Source organism: Sturnira hondurensis, unplaced genomic scaffold (genome assembly GCF_014824575.4).
Source record: "Sturnira hondurensis isolate 20B ecotype Veracruz unplaced genomic scaffold, ASM1482457v3 Scaffold0007865, whole genome shotgun sequence".
In the NCBI taxonomy this organism is placed as follows: Eukaryota; Metazoa; Chordata; class Mammalia; order Chiroptera; family Phyllostomidae; genus Sturnira; species Sturnira hondurensis.
The window spans coordinates 2921118-2942918 of NW_028080496.1; the positions used below are offsets into that span (position 1 = coordinate 2921118).

Below are 21801 nucleotides of genomic sequence, written 5' to 3' on the forward strand. Positions count from 1 at the left end.
CCCCGCCCCGCCGGGCCCGCGAGCAGCCCGCACGGCCCGGCGCCCCGCGACGCGGCGGTCCGTCCTCTGACGCGCCTGCGGGGCAGGCCTCAGGGGCCCGGGGCGCCCGCTAGGGGGCCGGGAGCTGCCCGCGCGGCAGGCGCGCCCCAGCGCGCCCCCGGAGCGCGGACGTGGTGGGCCAGGGGCCGGCGGCCGTGACAGGAAGCGGGGACCCCGCCAGGCTCTGCGGCCGCTGCAACCGGGAGCTGCAATACCCGAGGCAGCCTGGCGGCGAACGGCCGGGCGGCAGGCGGCCTCCCGGGCGCGCACCTGGAGGTCTGGGTTCTGGGAATCGGTGACTGCGCGAGGTGACTGGCGGCCGGAGGAGGCCCGCGGGGTGACGGGCAGGGCGTTCCGAGAAGCAGGCGCACCTAGGAACGCGCGGCACCGAGGCCGCAGCCAGGCCGGGGGTCCGGAGCGCGGGGCGAGGCCCTGGAGTGCAGCACTGAGCACCCGCCGCTCTGCAGGGAAGGGAAGCCCGTCTGCAGGAGGCTGCAGCTGAGTTTCCGCCCCTGAGCCGAGTGGAGCGCTTGGGTAAGGAGTACGCGCAGCTGAAGCCTTGAAGGCAGTGACTGTGGTGATTCTTTCCAGAAGTTTGGGAGCGGGAGGGGGCGGGGAAGCAGGCTTGTAGCTCTAGGGGTAGTGACAGTAAAAGAGACGTGAGTTTTGTTTCAGTTTAAGGAGGAGCTCTCAAGGTAAGGAGCTGAGAGGGGAGAATGAGAGATAAGGGATAGGATCGTCAATGGTGCCACATACAGGGGTGGGAAAAGGCGCACCTCCTCCCAGGACACTTAAAGGATGCATAGAGGTAGACATGTCTTGAGGTGGGGTTGCCTGCCTGGGTAACACCCCCCTCCAGTCATCCGCAGCAATGCTGGGGTTGCCCTTTGACGCAAGTGCCATTGGTTCCAACCCAATTCCACCAAAATATCTGCAAAGATTCCTGGGGAAAACTTACGCGTCTCCTAATTCTCACGGACCCCCAACTTTCTGTGTCCCAGAATACACCCCACTGTGCTATGTTAGGAAATGTGTCCCTGTACTCTTGCTACTACTCAATATAAACTCCCCCCAAATATGCCACCGTATGTGAAAACAAGCAAAATGCCCAATGGTATTGTTACATAAATTAGTTTATTTGTAGCCATTAAAAATCATGTTGAAGAAACAGTTTAAGATGATATCATGCCAGTTGGTAATATACAAGTGTACATCTGCTTATCCTAAAAGAATAGGATTTGTTTTTCTTCTGTGACTTCTGCATTTTCTGATTTTTTACAGTACATTAATGTTTTTCTTAAAGTCAGGAAAAATGGTGTTTTTAAAGATATTATTAAAGTATCTTTAAGAAAGGCATTTCTTTTTTAATTCTTATTTATTAACTTGAGAGAGAATAAAGGGAAGCGAGAGAGAGAGAAACATCAACTTACTCTTCCACTTACTGAAGCACTCACCGGTTGTCTCCTGCCTGTGCCCTGACCGGGGATCAAACCCACAACCCTGGTGCCGCGCAACAATACTTTAGCCAACCGAGCAGTCTGGCCAGGGCAGGAAAGTGTTTCTTTAGAAGATACTTTTGGGGTTTAAAAGAAAGGTGTTAAGAATCCGGATGGGACCTCGGCGAGCTGAGACGGGCCAGCTGAGGGGGCTGCCCAAGGCCTAAGGAACAGTGCAGTCGAGGACAGAAGGAGTGTTCTGGGAACACGAAGAAGTCGATCCGGACAGAGCAGAGGGAGAAAAGTGAGCAAGCGAGCCCGTCTGGAAAGGTCAGTTAGGGCTGTGGTCCCAGAATGCCAGCCGGAACCCATTGTAGTTTGCCAGCTGGGAAGAACCGCTGGAACTTGAGCCGCGTAGGTAGACTTTACAGTAGGTTCTCCTCTCACTTCTTACTTCATGGGGGTCTAGGTCTCAGCCCTTCTATCTTCCTGGGGTTTGGACATTGGATTCACTCAGAGCAATGGGATGGGAGCACTGGTATTCGCATTCCAGCTGTTTACAGAGTGGGAATTGGCCGTTCTGGTTGTTAATGACAAGTTTCGGTCACAAGGCAGCCGTTTCAGAGCAAATTAGCAAAGAGCAGAAATGAAAGGAAGAAGAAATGTGCGCCTTAAACCTGTGCTTTGCAAACGTTTTTTCTTACAACTTTCTATGAGCTTGGCTTTTTAAAGGTTCCGTATCCAACTGCAACCATATGGTATTTGTCTTTCTTTGCCTGACTTGCTTCACTTGCCATAATGCCCTCGAGATCCATCCGTGTTGTTGACATGGGCTGGACTTCCTTTTCTGTAGCCAAATAATATTCCCTACAAGCGTTTTTGACCGTGGCCGTCCATAAGAAATGCATCCCATTTCTCACCCCAGAATGCAGATTCAGATCCACACATCTCTGAGACAAAAGTTTCCCAAAATATTGCCCTTGCTTTATGCCGTGCAGGCTGATGGGTTGTTTTCCTACTTCAAGTTCATTTTTACTCTAAGAAGGATTTTCGGGGGTTGTTTTTACTGCTGTATTAAGGTATATAGTTGATGTACAATACACCCATTTTTGCTTTGACATGTACACACTCATCGCATGCTGATAGATTTCTTTTTAAGATTTTATCTATTTACTTTTAGAGAGGGGAAGAGAGGGAGAAAGAGAGAGAGAGAAACATCAATGTGTGGTTACCTCTCACGTGGCCCCCAGTGGGGACCTGACCCGCAACCCAGGCATGTCCCCTGACTGGGAATCGAACCTGTGACCCTTTAGTTCACATCCCATGCTCAATCCACTGAGCTATGCTACCCAGGGCATGGATTTCATTTTCCAATACTGGTCAAGACCTACTCCATTGATTTTATGACCCCCCCTAGAAGGTAACAAAATGCCTTCCAGCACATTGAGGAGACACTGGGCTATTCCCTGCTCCGTTTGCCATTTCTCCTTTAAATAGCCACACAGGCTGTGATCCCGAGTCTGCCCTGTGGACCAGTTCCCGAAATACGGACGGACTGGTGGGAGCCGCTTCCCTTCTCAGTAATTCCTTCCCGATGTCTGTATTCCTCAGGATCCCTAATGTTTTCTTCTTTGTCCAGCTTCCAGCGTGAGACACGGATCAGACTTCGGACGAGACTAGACTGCCGCCTGCAAACCAGAGACCACATTCTGTCTGAGCGGACAGAGTCACGGACCGAAGTCCAGGGAGAATGATGTGTCTTGACGGTGACAATACATAGAGACCATCCCATCCGACACTGCTGGAGTGTTACAGGGACAGTGGGTACCATTCCTTCCTTACAAGTTTGGGACCCGGGAAAAGATAGGAATATCAGCTACATTACGCATAAGGCTACACTGAAGAATGTGACTGGGATGACGACCAATAGTCCTTTTAATATTCCCTGAATTCAAATGAGCTCCCCAAGAACGTCAACCCCAACCCTCCTCGCCAAGGTCTAGCAACTTTAACTAGGTCTAAGTAGAGAAGACTGCCCTCGCTTTGAGAGCAGGCAGATCTGAATGCACCAGTGAGGCAAGTCATCTCCTTCTGGAAGGTTGGGGACAACCCCCCCACCTGCCCTCCTATGACAGCAAAAGGATGAGAAAATAAGGGTGCACCCCTGCCCGAGCAAAGTGGATCTGGGCCCAAAGTAGATCAGTGAATTTTAAAAGTACAAGAAAGCAGTGAGTTTTTAAAAATATTTGATTTCTTTATTTTTAGAGAGAGGGGAAGGGGAGGAGAAAGAGGAGAGAAACATCAGTGTGTGGTTGCTTCTTGAGCGCCCCCTACTGGGAACCTGGCCTGCAACCCAAGCCTGTGTCCTGGCTGGGAATTGATCCAGCAATCCTTGGGTTCACAGACTGCGCTCAATTCACTGAGCTACATCAGCCAGGGCTTAAAGCAGTGAATTATACTTTTAAAAAATGATATATACATATCTTAACCTTTTATTTTCACTTAAAACCTACTAGGGAAGCCCACTTGCCAATTTCTCCATGCCAGGCAAAACCTTTCCTGTGAGCAAGAGTGCTGGTTAGAATTCCTGAGCTCTTTTTCTTACTTAAATCATACCCATGATGTATTTTCTATGGTTTCCAAGTCATTTCTTTCCAGTCGACGGAAGACTTAAGGCTTCTTGCAAAGTAATGTAAGTAAAAGGCTCCTTCTTTGAATAAAAATAAAAATCTTTCTAATCATCTCCCTTGCATCTGGTTTGATAGTGATATTAATTCTATTCCGGCACACAGTTGTCATAAGCAAGTTTGAGACCAAACACAAGACCCTTGTTAGGAGTCTCACCTCACGTGCAGGAAGAAGCCTGCCAGTATCCCAGAGATGAAGCACCACTCCGGAGCCTCCCGCAGGCCATGGGTGGCGGGCGATATGCCTATTGGAAGAGAATGGGAAGCGCTGATTCCAGAGAGTCCATTAAAAAGAAAACGTTCATGCCCATAAACTAGTGCGACCAATTCTGTGTGCATGCATCTTAACATCCTTCCAAGATTGCTCCATTTTATAAATGTTTATTGACATGCAGGACAGTGCTTGGCCCTCTGCTGGGCCCCTAGGATGCAGAGCTCCTTGAAGAGGAAGAAAATGATAGCAAAGGGGACAAAGAGACTGGGTGGAGAAGGAGGGAGGTTGAGGAACAAATCCTTTCACCTTCTCTCCGCCCCACCCCCTCAAAATCATTGCCTCTGCATTCCCATTTCGTTAACAATGGCTTTAAATAGTTTAGGATTGGTTTGGCTATCCAGGGAAGTTCACGTGGTGATACCACCTACTACTACCTGAGCAGAATGTATATACCTTAAGTGCCTGCCGACTCTAATGAGATGATGAGGTTGGTAGTTCAGAGAAAGCTGTAGCCTGTGAATTGATAGAATCCTTTTAAAGAGCGTACTTCTCAACAGCCTTACCAGAGATGTGGCTCCCTTTTGACTCATCATATCTAGAAACTTTCCCTTGAGAAATAATCCTCCCCAAACGAGAATGGCCACCTGCACAGTATTGACCAATACTGAGTGCCTTATTTGTGATCATGAAAGTTTGAAACATATGAAAGGTTGAGTAACTTAGATGTGCAACATTGTACAACTCAACAGTGAGAACTCAGGCAACTGGTAACTTGGAAAACATTTAATTCCATATTAAATGAGAAAAAAAAGATACAGTTGGCTCAACTTCCCTAAGAACCACTGAATCTGACACTTGAAAAAAGGAAATTTTGTGACTCCTATCTCAATTTTTTTAAAGATACAATCTGCCTTTTTTTTTTTTTTTTTGCTCTTGTATAAGNGGGGGGGGGGGGGGGGGGGGGGGGGGGGGGGGGGGGGGGGGGGGGGGGGGGGGGGGGGGGGGGGGTGAGGGACACCCATAAGGGATAAGGAAGCACCCTGAGGCTGGCATCTGCTGGAAAGCTATTATCAGTCATTACGGGCCTGAAGGGGCAAAGAGACAAACCAATGCTCCTTGTAGTTGAATGGGAGGGAGGGTCAACAGCAATTTAGGGGAATACAATGCCTGCTCCCTCTCTCTCTCTCTCTCTCTCTCTCTCTCTCTCTCCCTCAGATCTCCCTGACTGAACCCAGGAGGAAGACTGGGTTCAGTGAACTCAGACGTGCCCTTCCACAAGGTCAGCCCTGGGAAGGGCGGAGAGTGGATCTGAGAGATCCAGCAGGTATGTGACCTTATAACAATGTGGAACCTGGCCAGGCACCTGACCAAGGACCTTCAGGCAACCTAGAAAACCAGGGTTTCTCGAGATGCAAAGAGGAGATAGCCAGAGAGAGGGCGGGGTAGGTAAAAGGTCAGGAAAGATCGTTAACTCAGGCTGTGATAAGGAGGAGGCCTGGAGAGGGAACTTGTTATTTTGATAAAATGCTAAGCTGGAGTCTGACCTCTGGAAAAGATTAGAGGAGATATGTATGAGCTACTTTAGACCAGCACCTTCAAAATCTTTCCCCTATTTGGTATCACCCTCTATTTCTCCTTCTTAGCTAAACTTCAGACCTTGAACAAATAATTGTTTAGTACCTGTTGTGTGCCCTGAGGTTTGGGGGAAGAAAATGAACATCCCTTTTCTCCTGGGGTTTACCTGCTGGAGATAAGTAAATATGTCAAGGGTGATAAATGCTATAAAGGAAAACACAGGAGAGCCCTGGCTGGCGTAGTTCAGTGGATTGAGCGCGGGCCTGTGAACCAGACAATCAAGGTTCCATTCCCAGTCAGGGCACATGCCTGGGTTGCAGGCCAGTTCCTGGCAAGGGACACACCAGAGGCAACCATACATTGACATTTCTCTCCCTCTCTCCTTCCTTTCCCCTCTAAAGATAAATAAATAAAATCTTTTTAAAAAGAAAGAAAGAAAACACAGGAGAGCAGGGAAATAAAATTATGCCCATTCAACTTAAAAATCTCCCAATTTAGGCTGCACAGACACACATACACTGGAGTTCTTGCCTTCAGTGCTTCTGTCCTGGACTAAGACCATGAAGTCCTCATCTTCCTGCCACCAGCACCCTGCAGCTGGCCCGTCACTCGGCTGCAAGAATCTTCCTGAAGTGGATCGGGACGGCACCCTGCTGAAAACTCCCCAGTGCTCTCTCAGACCGGTGTGGCTCAGTGGGTTGGGCGTTGTCCTACAAACCAAAACGACACTGGTTCAATTCCCGGTCAGGGCACATGCCTGGGTTACAGGCGAGGCCCCTGTTGGGGACAGGAGGCAACTGATCAATGTTTTTCTCCCTCTCTTTCTCCCTCCCTTCCCCTCGCTCTAAAAATAAATAATTTTTTAAAAGAAAAGAAAGAAAGAGGAAGCCTCCCTTACTCTCAGCTCCATCCTGCCTGCAAGCAGGAGTGACCTCCATGAATAGTTCGTCATCCCCTTGGGGGGGCGTTGTTTTCATATCTCTCTCTCGAACTAGACTAATAGTTTCTCCAGGGTGAGGACTGTGCTGAATTTCTCACCTTTGTGTTCTCAGGCCCAGACACAGCGCCTGGCCTGTGTCGGGAACACAATATGTACATTACTGAATGAGACATTGGAAGGTGGACTGGAACAGAAGTTTTGAAGTTATAAGAGGACCAGAAGGATAGAGGAGAAAATGGGTGCTCTTACCGGTACCGTGTGCTGAGACTTGATTACTGAGAGCGTTGGCCCTAGAGGGAAGCGTGTGATTTCTATCATGGATGCAGTCAGCCAGGACGGCAGTCAGAAATTTTCAGGGAGAAGGGGGTCATTTGCCTCTGCCTTTGTGTGAGTTACAGAATTAAAAGAACGTTAACAACCTAGGCATCTGCCCTGGCTGGTGTAGCTCAGTGGATTGAGCACGGGGCCTGCGAACTAAGGGATCGCGGTTCGATTCCCAGTCAGGGCACATGCCTGGGTTGCAGGCCAGTTCCCAGCAGGGGACACATGAGAGGCAACCAAACACTGATATTTCTCTCCTTCTCTCCTTCCCTTCCCTTCTAAAGATAAATGAATAAAATCTTAAAAAAAAAAAAAAGCACCTAGGCATCTAATGTCAATGTGCAGGATGTGGTGGTAGGGGGAGGTTGGTGAAAAGGAAACCGAAAACAGAAAAATGAATGAATCAAGAACTTACTCTTTTTTTTTTTTTTGGACACAGTCTCCTGTGAAAAAACTCATGAAAATGATACCTTCTTTCAGAAAGGTACACATACACCGAGGCCTTTTTCAGAACCGTTTGTTGGTGAGTCATTCTAAGAGTGAGAATACGAACGTGAACCATGGTGGCGATGGGTGTTCATTCATTCAGACGTATTTATCGCTCTCCAGCTGTATGCAAGGCACCGTGCTTACTGCTCAGAACAAACCTATTCAGTTTGAAGCAGAAGATGGGGCCATCGGGGCAGAAGGGCATGGTGGTCGGGAGCCCAGGCTCGGAGACCAGCTTCTTTTTTTTTTTTGAAAGATTTTATTTATTTATTTATTTATCTGTAGTGAGAGGGGAAAGGAAGGAGAAAGAGAGGGCGAGAAACATCAGTGTGTGGTTGCCTCTCACATGCGCCCCCTACTGGGGACCTGTCCTGCAACCCAGGCATGTCCCCTGCCTGGGAATTGAACCCATGACCCTTTGGGTCGCAGGCTGGTACTCAGTCCACTGAGCCTCACCAGCCAGGGCCCAACTGTCTTGATTTTAAATCCCTGCCTGGTGAGCTTGTCTGACTTACTAGAAAGCGACTTGCATGCTGTAGGTGTTTTACAGAGATGGTACTCTCATGACAGTCATCTTCAAAGGAACCCTACGTTCCCAGAAAGCACTTCGAATTCGTGGCATGCAGGGAGCTCTCTACAGAGCCCAAGGCAGCAACCCAAGTGGAAAGCAAGAGGAGGAAGCAGAGAACATGGGCTTGATTTCAAGAGTGTTAACTGAAATGGCAGGAGAGGAAAAGGCAGTAACCAGAGAGGAAGTGAGGGCAAAGAAGTTTTTTTTTCCCAGATGGAAGACCTTGTAAATGCTGACAGGGAGGATGTAGCTGAGTGGGAGAGACCGAAGACACGGCACTGAGGACCGGTCTTTCCCCTAAAGGTGCCTGGACGGCAGGAGGGGCGGGTTTTAGGGCAAAGGTGGAGGGGCCTGGCTTAGGCTGAGGGAGCCGCTTCCGCCTGTGAGCTGGCAGGGAGGAGTCCAGTGCGGTGTAGCTGCAGGTGCTGGTTCTGAAGTAACCACAGGCAAGTGACAAAGAACATCACCGGTGGGGGAGGGGGAGGGCAGAATGTCACCGGTGGGGGAGGAGTGAGGCATGGTGGCTCCTGGGAGGCCTGAGGAGAGAAGAAAAGCCGTGACATACATGATAAAGAGGAGATAGTGGCTAGGAGAAGGAGATGAGATGGCCAGGGATTCTTCAGGGCCAGTACATTCCCAGGGGTGCCCATCTGCGCGCCTGGACAGCTCCTGGTGGGGTGGGGGCCACAGGAGGAGCAGGGCCCTTAGACGCAGCAGCAAGCGCTGGTGTCACAGTGGTGAAGTCAGGAAGAATGGGGACCACTGGATTTGCCAAGGAACTGGCCATTACCAAAGCAGTGTCCTGAGGGTCACTAGGGTGTCGGAGCAGATGACGCGTGGCAGAGAAGAAAAGAAAGGACGAGGAGGCACTAAACCACGTGTCACACGAGCACACTGACATGAAACGAAAGAGAAAAGACACCAACCAGAGGGAGTAACTGGGTCCAGGAATGGGGCGCTTTCTCCCTAGACGTCAGGGGATCTTGATGTACGAGGAGGACCCAAAAAACCCCGGAATTTATTCATTAAAACATGGGTGTTCTCACATGTTGAGACTCCTGTCCCCTTCCAAAGGACTCCCTGTTTGATGCAATGCACTGGATTGGGATGCTTTTTCCACTGCTCAGACCCGTGTGTGACCTCGTCGGTGGTGATGCCTGTTAGTGCTTCTGCTGTTTTTGGTTTCACCTCTTCCACATCGGCAAAATGTTTCCCTTTGAGGGCTGTTTTCATCTGGGGGAAACAAACCTATAAAAAAAGTCACTTGGGGAGAGATCAGGTGAAGAGGGAGGGTGGGGCACAGGGGCGTGGCCTTTTTTTGGTCAAAAACTGATGAACACTCAGTGCAGTGTGGGCAGGGGTGCTAGTAATCACCCACCATGAAATGGGCAAACACGTTGAGAGAGTTTTCAAAAAAATTTCACTGCAGCCAAACGCAGCCTCTCCCAACAACACCAGCTGGTACATTAATACAGGTGGGTTCCTAGGACACTCACCTGGCAGGGGAAGCCTGGACTACAAGGAGCCCGCCCTCCAGAAGGTAATTCTGGTTTGTTTGGGGGTCCCCCTCACAGATGCATTTCTAATACCACAGACAATCAGAGAAGCTGGGACGACTAAAGAGAAGGAAGAATGCTTCTGTAGGCACTGAGAGAAGGAAGGAAAAGCTGGAAGAGATGTCTGTGCTAAAGATCGGTGTTTGTTTAGAATTACCGTCCTTCCCAACTCACATACATGAGCATGTGAACTTTTAAAGTTGGCATAATTGAGAAAGCGTCACTTTACATAGAGGAAAACTCTGGTCCTGGCTGGTGGGGCTCAGCGGATTGAGTGCCAGCCTGTGATCCAAAGGGTTACAGGTTTGATCCCCAGTCAGGGCACATGCCTGGGTTGGGGGCCAGGTCCCCAGTAGGGGGCGCTCCAGAGGCCATCGGACATTGATGTTTCTCTTTATCTCTTCCTTTCCCTCTCTAAAAAGAAATAAAGTCTTAAAATAAAAAGAAAGAAAACTCTGGCCAGAGAACTGAGCTGACCTTTCTGTAGTGAGACAATTAATTGGACATGGCCAAGAAAGTTCCAGCTGAAGACTCGGGATATTTGTGTGGCCAATTGGTTCACCCAACCCTCTCCCCAAACAGTTGCTTCATGGGAAAATCAGTCTTCCCTAATTCAAGGGAAAGGAGGAGAAGCCAATTGGCACATATTAACATGTTGTTTATTACAATTACCATCTGGGAACATTTTGTGGTATATTTCTCATCTATCAATATTTTCCTGTAGGTTACTTCAAAATATCTGTGTAAAGAACAAACCTCATCTCTTTTTGCCAAACTCCCACATGCGATGAACACAGAAAACAACAACAACAACAACAAAAAACAAACCATAGGCCCAGGTGAACTGGGTAGTGTTACGGTCGGGTCACAGGCGGAGGCCAGAGATGGAAGGTGAGAGCTGTGGTGAGTAACAGGCAAACAGGACCCGAGATCAGGACACCGGGCAGACCCTGTTGCCAAACCAGCATCCGCCCCCACAGATCACGCCAGGGTTCAAGGGCATCTAGTTGACTAGTGGCACCAGAGAAAGACTGAAAAAAAAAAGCAGATCCAAGCAGAAAGGAGGTAGCCACCTGATTCAGCCAGCACACTGACCTCTACGTGCCTACAAAACTGAATTTAAATGATCTCCTAACCCTATGGAATACAGAAAAAGAAATAGGCGAGGTTCAACTGAATGTATTTTATATCTTCATCAACTCGGTATATCAAAGTATTATCATTCCCATTTGTAATCGATAGGACCAATCGTTGTTTCCATTCTGTTTTCCATACTAAGTCTTCAAGATCTGGGGTGTGTTTTGCAGCCCGTCTCCATCCGCACAAGCCCCGTTTCAGAAGCTCAGTGGCCCGTGTGGCTACTGGCTTTTGTGTCAGACAACACAGGCTCAGAGGAGAAGACCACACTGAACGTCCTGGCATTCAAGCGTTTTGTCTGTGTATCCTTTCTTCCTTCCCTTTCTCTTTCTTTCAAAGCATGTTGAATTGGGTAAGGCTGGCTTTTGAGGGAAATGGGAGAAAACACTCATATTCTGAGAGCCTGCAGTTTGACATTTTGGAGGTTTCAGATCCAGCTCTCCGGTCAGTTTTCTTCCAGTGCCTCAGAGGTGGCTTTTTCTCCCCCAGGGCGAGTAGAATCTGCAGAGAAGATAAAAAAAGGCAGGGGAAGGGAATGCAGGTACCTGCTCATTCCTTCTATTTATTTATCTCATCGTTTCTCTTAACAACAGTTCCTAAACATCGACTATCTGTCAGGGACGGTCCCTCGGGCTACTTTTACAGGCATATTTCCTGGCTTGTAAACCCTACAATTTAGCCGAAAAAGAGACCTGTAATTACAATAAAATGTAGTAAGTGTGATAGGGCAGAATAAGGGGCTGAGCTGCGGCCTAGGAAAATAGTTTCACCATCTTGGGAGATAAGGGAATGAAGATTAGGAGGGAGGGTGGAAAATGCTCAGGGCAGAAGCAGCAGCTGGAGGCAAGGCTCGGAGGCCGACCCGAGAGCAAGTTGTCCAGGGCCTCCGGCATGAGAGGTCAAGCCTTACCCCCTGGCAGCCTCCTTACGGGTGGGAGTTGGAAGGCAGGATGTTGACAAATCTGGAATAGGCAGGCCCAGCACGGGAAGTACTCCACCCCGAAAATATTCCCTCCCCAGATGGGTTCACTAGTTCACTAGTTCCAGACTCAAATGGGTTCAAGAGCTGTTCTTTGTAAAAGCCAGAATCTCTTGTACAGTGATCGTTTGCTTTTCAGATTACGTCAAGTATTGCTTGATGCCGGATGATTGGGTTTGATTCTGACAATTAGACATGATTGAAGTTCCACGTGACAAAGGACTTATAAAAGTACGTATAAAGTACGGAAGTGGACCTCGTGAAGGGAAAGGAACTCTGCCCATGGGAGACCTGGTGGGCTTTACACAGACGCCGACGTGTAAGCAGGTGGGAGTGGTGTGGCGATGTGGGCTCTCGGTTCTTGACTTCTTGCAGGAAAGATTTCATAACACAACTTCAGGTGACTTTGAGAGTACATTTATTAAAGCCGGGGACAGCGAATCAAAGAAAGGGCTTACGATGGAAGGGGCAGGATCAGAGCAACAGGACTGAGCCCAGGCATGGCTGCCTTCGCCCTTTACAAAGAAAGTCACGGAGGTAGAAGAAGCGAGCCATCTGGGCCACATGGACTCAGGAAACAAGTCACAGAGGCAAAAGAAGGGCCGTTGGAGAAAGAAAGCAAAGACGCATGCATTAGGAGGAAAAGTGGGGAGCACGGGCCTGCTCCAGAGAGATTGTGGGTGCACAGGGTCCTTTGCCTCAGGGTTTTTATCTGTTTTCTAAAGGCCGGAATTTTAGGTCTCAGGGAAGGATCTCAATGGCATAGTCATCAGATTTTTCCAGCGTGTTGTTTCAGAGTCGTGGTCTCTACTGGTTGGCCCGTGCTAGGGTAGGGGGTCGCTGGGCATTGCTTTTGGTCCTGATGCCCGCCAAGGCCTCTTGCTTCATCTGTTTTTGCTGCTTTCCTGGGCCTGGGGCTGAAACACAACTGAGGCCTAGATGTCATTGTCTCTGGTTTGATCAAAACTGTGCCTCTGTGGTCAACAGACCCCAGGCTTTGTTCCTAAGATTGCTTGACTTGGGTCAGAACCTCGTTGGCCTGAGGGCTTAATGCTTAAAGCAGTGGTCACCCACAGAGGGGGGGGGGGCAGGCAAGTCATGGTGGGAATAGGACCATTTCAAATCAGCCTTCTGTCTCAGTTTCCCCATTTCACTTGCCAAGGGATTTTCCTAGCTTTTTGCTATCCTTCCCCAGAAGGACATCCATGCAATAATAACCACTGTTTCCTAAGTGTCAGGCTCTATTCTAGTAATTTACATTCTCACCTCACTCGATGTCCATAGAAAACCCCTAGATCCCACAGGCCCTGTTTACAGGTAAAGAGACTGAGGTACAGAAAGGAACCGTAACTTGTTCAGCATCCCAGTTTCTAAGGGGTAGAGCTGTTTGCTCCCAGAGCTCACGTCGTTGACCCGTCATATCCCAGCGCTGCGCGTGCCCTCCGGGATGGTAGGGTGAGGGGTTGGTGAGGAAGACAGGCAGTGGCCAAATCATATCTTTTCAACACAAGCCCCATAGTAGCCTTCAGGTGAATGTTTTTGACTATTTAAGTGCACACATAAATGATCGGTAATGATCACATCTTCGAATGTGGTTGCCTTAAGAGAACGTGATGTTCAAATCCAGATTTACACAAGCCACATTTCCTGCATGATTCATTGCCTCAACAGCTCCCCACAGGATCCCTTCAGCTAGCAACAGGGGCCAATCCCCTGTCATTAAGCTCCGAGATGCAAAGGTCCAAAAGGCAAGTCACCAGGGACTGAAGGTGGAAGCTCCAGTTACAGGGGAGACTCTGAGGTTGCCTCTACTCTCAGCCCTTCACCCACAGGACCCCCAGATTCACCACAGAGCTCTCTGCTCTCTGGGAACGTATGAAACAAACAGCAAGGCCCCTGTCTTCCTTGAGCGGAATCGGAATGGCCGAACAGGAAGTTGGTGACTAACTTCACACCAGATACACACACATACCACCCAGAAGGCTGGCGCTGCCCTCCCCCAGCTGCCTCTGCAGCTGTCCAGGGCCTTTTAAAGACAGCTCTCCAACAACCTCGCAGGGAGACTTGAGTGACTCCAGTAATCTCTCTGCACAGAAGACATCTTTGATTTTAGGGAATGAGGTTTCTTCCCGTGTTACAAAGAGCTACTGCATTTAAAAATTTATTTTTAATTAATCTTTTTTGTATTTTTTTTTACATTACCTTATAGCCTCCTTTTATCCCCCTTCCCCCAGCAATCCCCACACTCATTCATGCCTGTGACTCCTTTTTCCTTCTGCCCCTAACTCCCCCACCCCCAGCTGTCATCCTGCTCTCCATCTGAGTCTGTCCCCATTTTCCTCGTCGCTTCAGTTTATTCATTAGACTCTGCATATGAGCAAAATCATGGTATTTATCTTTCTCTGACTGGCTTATTTCACTTAGGATAATGCTCTCCAGGTCCATCCATATTGCTTCAAAGGGTAAAATTTTCTTCTTTTTTACAGCCGAGGAGGATTCCACTGTGTAAATGTCCCACAGTTGCTTTAGAGCTGCTGAATTTCTAAAAACTGTGACCTCTGATGTCCACAGCTATTGGGTTGGTGGGCAGAAAGTCCCATCTCCTTCACTCCAGGTCTGACCAAGGGGAGTCAGGGTGGACGGGATCCTTTGGAGAGACGGAGCCAGGGAAGACCTCAGCTTCCAGTGTGGCCTGTGCAGTGGCCTGCCCTGATACACCGGGCCACTTCCTTTCCCATCAGGGTCATGAGGGAACCTTCTCCTCTCACACACCACTTCCTTCATTCTGAAGGACAAAGAGAAACTGGGGAGATCATGGTTATTTTGAGTAGCATTTTTAAAAATGGAGTCGGCTTTGTTTCTGCTGGTAGACACCCTTCACCAGGGCTCAACTGTAATGACAGACTTTCTTAGCCCCCCCCAGTGTTTGGATATCAGTTTGAATACACTTCTTGTTTTCAATAACACTGTGCACTCACCATTTGTCACCCACTGTGCCAGCTGCGGTATTCATGTGTACTGTCTTGTTTAATCTTCAAGTGATATAAATTATTTTTTATTCCCACTTTACACACCAGAAAACTGAGGATAAAAAGAGTTAACTGATTGGCCCAAGATCACACACCTGAGTGAGTGGTTGATCTGTGATTCAAAGCCAAGCAGGTCTGACTTAATCTGCATAATGAGGTGCCTGCTTTAGGCAGGCCAGCAGTCTGTATATGAAGAAAAATACCAGACATGCCATTGTGATTGATGGAGTCCAAAGGACTTATGTGTTGGGAAGTTTTGGCAGCCCAGTGAGCAGACAAAATAGCATGTCGGAGCCCCACATTTGGAAAATTTAATTCCTGAGGCTTTATGTCTTTATCTGGTCTGGGATCACCTGTCCTAAATATCTGAATTATTTCCATGAGTGACACTCTTTCCTCCCCGGCTCTGCAGGGAAACCTTATTAAGCCTTTCCAGATCTGCCCAGTTTATATTAATCCTTCCCTGACCTATCCCTGCCTGATGCATTCTTTCTCTCCAATTATTTCTTGCGCAGTCAGTCTTGTCCTCAAGACTGTAAGCTTCCAGAAATGAAACCTGAGTGTTAGCCACCTCCCCACACCTAACCCCATTTCTAATCTGTGTTTGACATTATGCTTCCTCTTTTATAATGCAAAGCTGGCCCAACCATCGCCCAGCTTCCCTCAGCAGTCTGCTTGACTAAGGCCATGCCTGGAAGATTCTTTGGGTTTCTATAGCATGTATAGGCTAGCAGTTATACCTTAATTTGTTGTCCCCTTTCATAAAGACAACCTGTTTTTTTCTGCTGCAAGCGATACTGAAAGCCCTTTGAGGACTACAGCTATTATCTTCTACTTTTTAATTGGATACATTCTCTTTCAGCCTGGAGCAAGCACTGCCAGCCACCATCCCCACTGATCTGAATGAGGATAATTCTATCCTGAGAGTCTTACCTGATGCATCTGTCTGGGAAGGCTGGGCCTTCTGGGTTTTAAGACCTCCATTCACTCATTTGACAACATTGTTTGAGTGCTTATTTCGTGTAAGATACTAGGGGGTAAGCAGGTTAGTAAGAAGTGCTTGTCCCCTGATGTGAGACAAAGAGTATTTTGAAAAAGATAGAAATAAAAATAACGGCAAGAGGCCAGCTCTGGTCCTTCCTGTCTTAGATGCTTATTAGGAGCTTCAGCTAGTCAAAGCAAGGGCTGTTGATAGCATAGCGTGGCAGACCGCAGCGAGAGAAGGGTCACATCGAGGTGCAGGAGGTAGAGTTCATGGAGGCAGTCAGATCCTGTAAACGAGGTCAAGTTCGGGGAGAAAGTGACTTCCTGACTACTCGCACCCCCGCTGCTCTCATCACACTGTTACATGGTTCGGTAGCTTTCTAATCATACTGGGTTTTTCTTCCCAGCCAAGGGTTTCTTTAAACTTGAGAGATTCAGGTAATGCTTTCAAAGCCTCCCGCATCCTTCACCTTTACGGGAAAAGCACTTACGAAACCATCTCAGCTGTCAATTTCCCTTAGTTCAGGAGACCCGCCCCTCTCAAGACCGCAGGGCCAGGCGACACCTCCAGTGCCACACCCAGACCCGCCACTTAACCGCGCCGGCCACTCAGGAGCCGCTTCTGCCCTCAGACGCCGGAGACGCGGCTCTCCATTGGCTAGGCTTGCACAAATGCCCGCCTTCCGGAAGTTGCAGGGCGGCCTCCCCTATAATCCCGCCTTGTGGGGCGGTGGCGCCGAGCGCGGAAGTGGGCTGTGGTCGGTTCTCGGGTTCTCAGTAGGCGACGTCCGGAGCTGGAGAGCCCTTCAGTAGCGGGGCCTGGCCGGGAGGCTGAATCGCGAAGGTTGAGAGTCCCTTTGTTCACGCACCGCGGTGAAGGGGCTGGCCGCGTCGGTTGCCGCCCCGGAAGCGGAAGTGAGGGCGCTGCGGGGTCCTGTCCATTGCTAGCTCTGCCCGGCGTCAGTCGTTCCGCCTGCCGGTCACATTGCACCTCCTTCTATCGCCGGTCTGTCTCTCTCACCGGCCGCACCATGCTGTCTCTAGATTTTTTGGACGACGTGCGGCGGATGAACAAGCGGCAGGTGAGGTTGTCGGTCCGCTGTTTTTCCGGACTTCCCTGTCCCTTCAACGCTGCCCCTTCGACGCTGCCCTTGCGGGGTCCTGCGGGACTCTGGACCCCTGTGTGAGGGCGTGAGCGAGTCTGACTCCTGAACCGTCTCTTTGTGAAATCTGAGGCCAGAGGTCGCTTCGTTTTTAGCCCCCAGTTACTTCTGGGCCTACTAGGGGAGGAGCGGGAAGTCGAGTCTTCACCTTCCATTACTCCCAGTAAGGCAGAGGATCTACTGGAAACCGGGGGGTGGGGGGGGGTGGGGGCGCTTTGTAAGTGGGAGTCGGGGTTGCTTATTGTTTTAGACTCGGTAAGGCGGCCAACTCAGGGTTTCTCCAGTCGCAGCTGCTCCCGAGGGATTTCGGAGACTAGAGTTAGTTCATTGCTTCTGGGAGGCCCCGCAAAAGCTGTCTTATTGCTTTCTGCCGGTCACATCCATCCCAGGACGGTTGGGCCCCACGGCCTGCACTGACTTTTCTTTGGACCACCGCTGACTGGAGTGGGAACAGTTGCTAGACGTGTCCTCGAGTCCATTTACCACGAAGGTGGCAGCTCTCAGAGTCCTCCGGTGTACTACCCAATATTAGTGACACAGATCTCCTGATTTTGTCCTCAAATTTCACTCCATCTCAAACTTACAGATCATATACCAAATGGTACTGGGAATGCTGTTGTGATGATTTAGTCCGTAGGAAAGGTTGCTTCTTTTCATCTCCTGTGTGCCTGTCGGCAGAGCCTGCTTTTGCTTTCCTGGGGCCTTTTTACAGCATTTTGCTGTTAACAGTTGTCCTGATGTCACTATTAAAGATTTCTCTTTTGGACTTCTCTATTTTAAGGAAGTAGATACGCAGCCTCCCCTTAGTCTCCTTCAGACTTCAGTTAGCGCTGTGTCAACTTCTCTTAGGTTTCTTAATTCCTCCAGTCATAACTGATCATGCTTTTCGAATTGCACAAAACGGTCATGTCTTCAAGATAAGACTTCAGAATCTCCCTTGTTGTAGAGTGTCTTTTTCATCTATATCTGAATTTCTAAGTACCACAGTCATTGCTCTGAAGAAATATGTTTGGCCTGCTATTTATTGTACCATATGCTAGATACAATGAGAGAAAATGTAAAGGTAAAAAAAGGAAACTGTGCCTTCAAGGGGCATAAATGTGTAGAAAATGGTTGAGTTAAAACCATAACTATTTTGAGCTCTCGCTAAGTGTAAAATGCTTTGTATAGCTGTGGGGTAGGTAATCTTATTCCCATTATGCAGATTAAGAAACTGGACAGCCTCTCAATGGCTGTGAGGGGGAAACGGGAGGGACTGGGTAGCATGGGAGTGGGGTGAGGGAACATGATGAATTGAGGTTTCACCTGCACATAACTTCTGGGGGAAAGAATTGGCCGTGACTATGGATACTGAGAGCTCATCCCATGAAAAAGGGAAACTAGGAGTTTTGTTTTACAGCACTTCTCTGAAACTGCTGCCTCGAGTAACTTTTCCATTTACACCTAGATGCATATCATCAAATGTCTCATTAGTATGTTTGAGTTGTAATTGTTTTTTTCTCTCAGGTTTGTAGAGGAATAGTTTAGTACAATAAACTCCATCCATTTAAGTATATGATTTGATAAATTTCTGCAGTTACATACAACCATCACAATCGAGAGGGAGAGCAGGGGTGTCCAGCCTTTTGGCGTCTTTGGGCCACACATTAAATACACAAACACTAACAGAAGCTGATGAGCGGGGAAAAAGGGTCCGTTCATAATTTTTGTGAGATCCATCACCACAGATAAGCAAAAACATTCTTACATAATAACCCTAATTATGCATCGGCCCTTTTGATAATCTTTTAACATCATCGAGCAGGTCCCAAGTTTGTGATCACTGATATAGACAATGTACGTATCTAAGTAATACAATTTAGTATAAAACGTAGTAATAAAACCAAGTAATGTTTTAAGGAAATGTAGGATTTTGTGTTTGGCCGCATTCATAGCCGAATGTACCACATGTAGCTTGCGGGCTGGGGGTGGGACACCCCGATACAGAGCATTTTGATCCCCTACAAGATCCCCAAGGCCCCTTTGTCATCTGTCTCCTCTAGCACTTGGCAGCCACGGATTTGCTTCTTGTCACGATGCATGCGTTTACATTTTGTATAAACGGAATCACAGAGTATNATAACCCTAATTATGCATCGGCCCTTTTGATAATCTTTTAACATCATCGAGCAGGTCCCAAGTTTGTGATCACTGATATAGACAATGTACGTATCTAAGTAATACAATTTAGTATAAAACGTAGTAATAAAACCAAGTAATGTTTTAAGGAAATGTAGGATTTTGTGTTTGGCCGCATTCATAGCCGAATGTACCACACGTAGCTTGCGGGCTGGGGGTGGGACACCCCGATACAGAGCATTTTGATCCCCTACAAGATCCCCGAGGCCCCTTTGTCATCTGTCTCCTCTAGCACTTGGCAGCCACGGATTTGCTTCTTGTCACGATGCATGCGTTTACATTTTGTATAAATGGAATCACAGAGTATGTATTCTTTTGAGCTTTCAGTTATAATTGGTTTTTAATGCCTTACTCAGGACTTTTGTTTATTATATGTAATATAATCATCAGGAATTTATTTCAACAGTTTTCAAAAATGAAGTGTTTCGCTACCTTCGCTGCACCCCATACAGTATTGCCAGACTAATCTCTCTCCTCCCTCACACCTTCCGCAGCTCCCCATTGCCCTAGAACGGCCTCTGCTGTAAGTCCCAGGCTCTTCACAGCCTGCCGTGTCTCACTGCTGGTCCTGTCCCACTTCGCGTTTCCTGTTCCATGTCCGTGTCTCTGTGAACATTGTTCCGTTCAAACCGTACACGTGTAACCATCTTTTGAACTTGCCTTGTATCCTTTTTGTGTCTTTGTAGACTGTCCTTGAACACTATGTGGTCTCTGAAGTCCTCGGAGCTGTTAGACACTTTTGTGTTTGTCTTCTTCCCCTGGGAGTGTGGCTCCTTTTTTTTTAAATTTTTATTTATTTATTTTTTAGAGAGAGGGGAATGGAAGGAGAAAGAGTGGGAGAAAGACATCAATGTGGGGCTGCCTCATATGTGTCCCCCACTGGGGACCTGGCCTGCAACCCAGGCATGTGCCCTGACTGGGAATCGAACCCGTGACCGGGAATCGAACCCGTGACCATTTGCTTCACAGGCCCCTGCTCAATCCATTGAGCTAAGCCAGCCAGGGCGTGGCTTCTTTCCTAGAGTGTCACATAACTTTTTCTGAGACCGTTCTTAGTCCAGGAAGGCCTGATTTGTAGAGTCTGCCTATTTCTGTGGTGTCAGTACGCCCCAGAAGACTAATTTCAAGCTGCTATCATGACATCATTGAATGTGGAATGAGGAACATAATAGTAGCGTGTGACTGTAATTTCTACCTTATGGGTAAAATAGAAAAAAATAACCTCAACATAGATTATAATAAAATGTAATGAAATAATTAGGAAGTTGTGAATTTAGAATTTTACCTTTATTTTTATTTATTTTTACCTTTATTTTTAATGTAATTTAATTGTACTAATTTTCAATAACGCTTTAATTGACCAGGTTGGCTCTAGCACACCACTGGTTCTTGATGCCCATTGAGATGGCATTTGTGCTCAGAAAAGCCTATTAGAATTGTCATTTAAAAAAATGCTTGCCCCGGCCAGTGTGGCTTGGTGGATTGAGTGCTGGTCGGCAACCAAAGGGTCGCTGCTTAGATTCCCCATCAGGGCACGTGCTTGGATTTCTGGCCAGGTACCCAGCTGGGGGCGTGCAAGAGACAACCAATCAATGTATTATCTATATATCTCTTGCACATTGATGTTTCTCTTTCTCTGTTTTTCCCTCCCTTTCCCTCTCTGAAAATAATAAATAAAAATAAAATTCGTGTAATACTCAATTTATAAAAGCTAAAGAATACTCAATTTATAAAAGCTAAAAATTTAAAACTAAGTTCTTAAAGTTTAGAATCACTTTACAAATCTATTTAAAGTTTAGCAAATTTTAACTCACTTTTAAGGACCTTTGAATATTTGGCTTATTTTACAAACTTAAACATCTTACATATATTCAGTGTTTAAATTTTTAAAATTTTCTTTTTAAATAGTCAACACATCACTGCATATTTGTGTAATTTTTATAACTTCTGAGCTCTTAAGTTCTCTCAAATGTTTCAACACTATATAGGCAGCAGAGTTTTTGATTAAAATAATACATCTACAACAATTGATTATACACTGTAAATGGGAATTACAAACCTGACCTATTATTTTAATAGGCCAGATCTTAAATTTTACAAATACTGAAGTACCAAATGTGCACAGAGACCTCAACATTAAAATGTGAACACTATACATATGTTTTTTCTGTGCTTAATTATTTGAGGGGAAGGTCACAAAGGCTCACTCACTAAGGAAATGTGTCTGTGGTGCCGAATAATTTTGATGTCACTTTCACATGTAGTTCTGGGGCTGGCCTCTCTGCTTTCTGAGAATCTTAGCGGCCTGTGGGTGTGGGCCAGGAGGCGCTGAAATCCATGTCTGAGCCCTGTGATGGGGTCCCCTGGCTTCATCCGTCCTGCCTGAATCAAATGACCTCAGGACTTGGCAGCCATTCATTCTTTTTGTATCTTCCTATCTCTTAGGGTCATTTAACTCTTAATTGCTACTGCTGTTGCAGTGATATCTGATTGAATCTGGGGC

The 21801-nt window shown here is 47.6% G+C and overlaps 1 protein-coding gene across 1 annotated transcript in view; it reads left to right on the forward strand.

Annotated features, from left to right (window-relative positions):
- The first annotated feature begins 16714 nt into the window (after positions 1–16714).
- SEC11A (SEC11 homolog A, signal peptidase complex subunit) overlaps positions 16715–21801 on the forward strand; it is a 28083-nt gene continuing 22996 nt past the window's right edge. Inside the window, exon 1 of the mRNA XM_037053553.1 lies at positions 16715–17039. Within this exon, the coding sequence (XP_036909448.1) occupies positions 16989–17039 (51 nt within the window). The 5' untranslated portion in view covers positions 16715–16988. The remainder of the gene's footprint in view (positions 17040–21801) is intronic.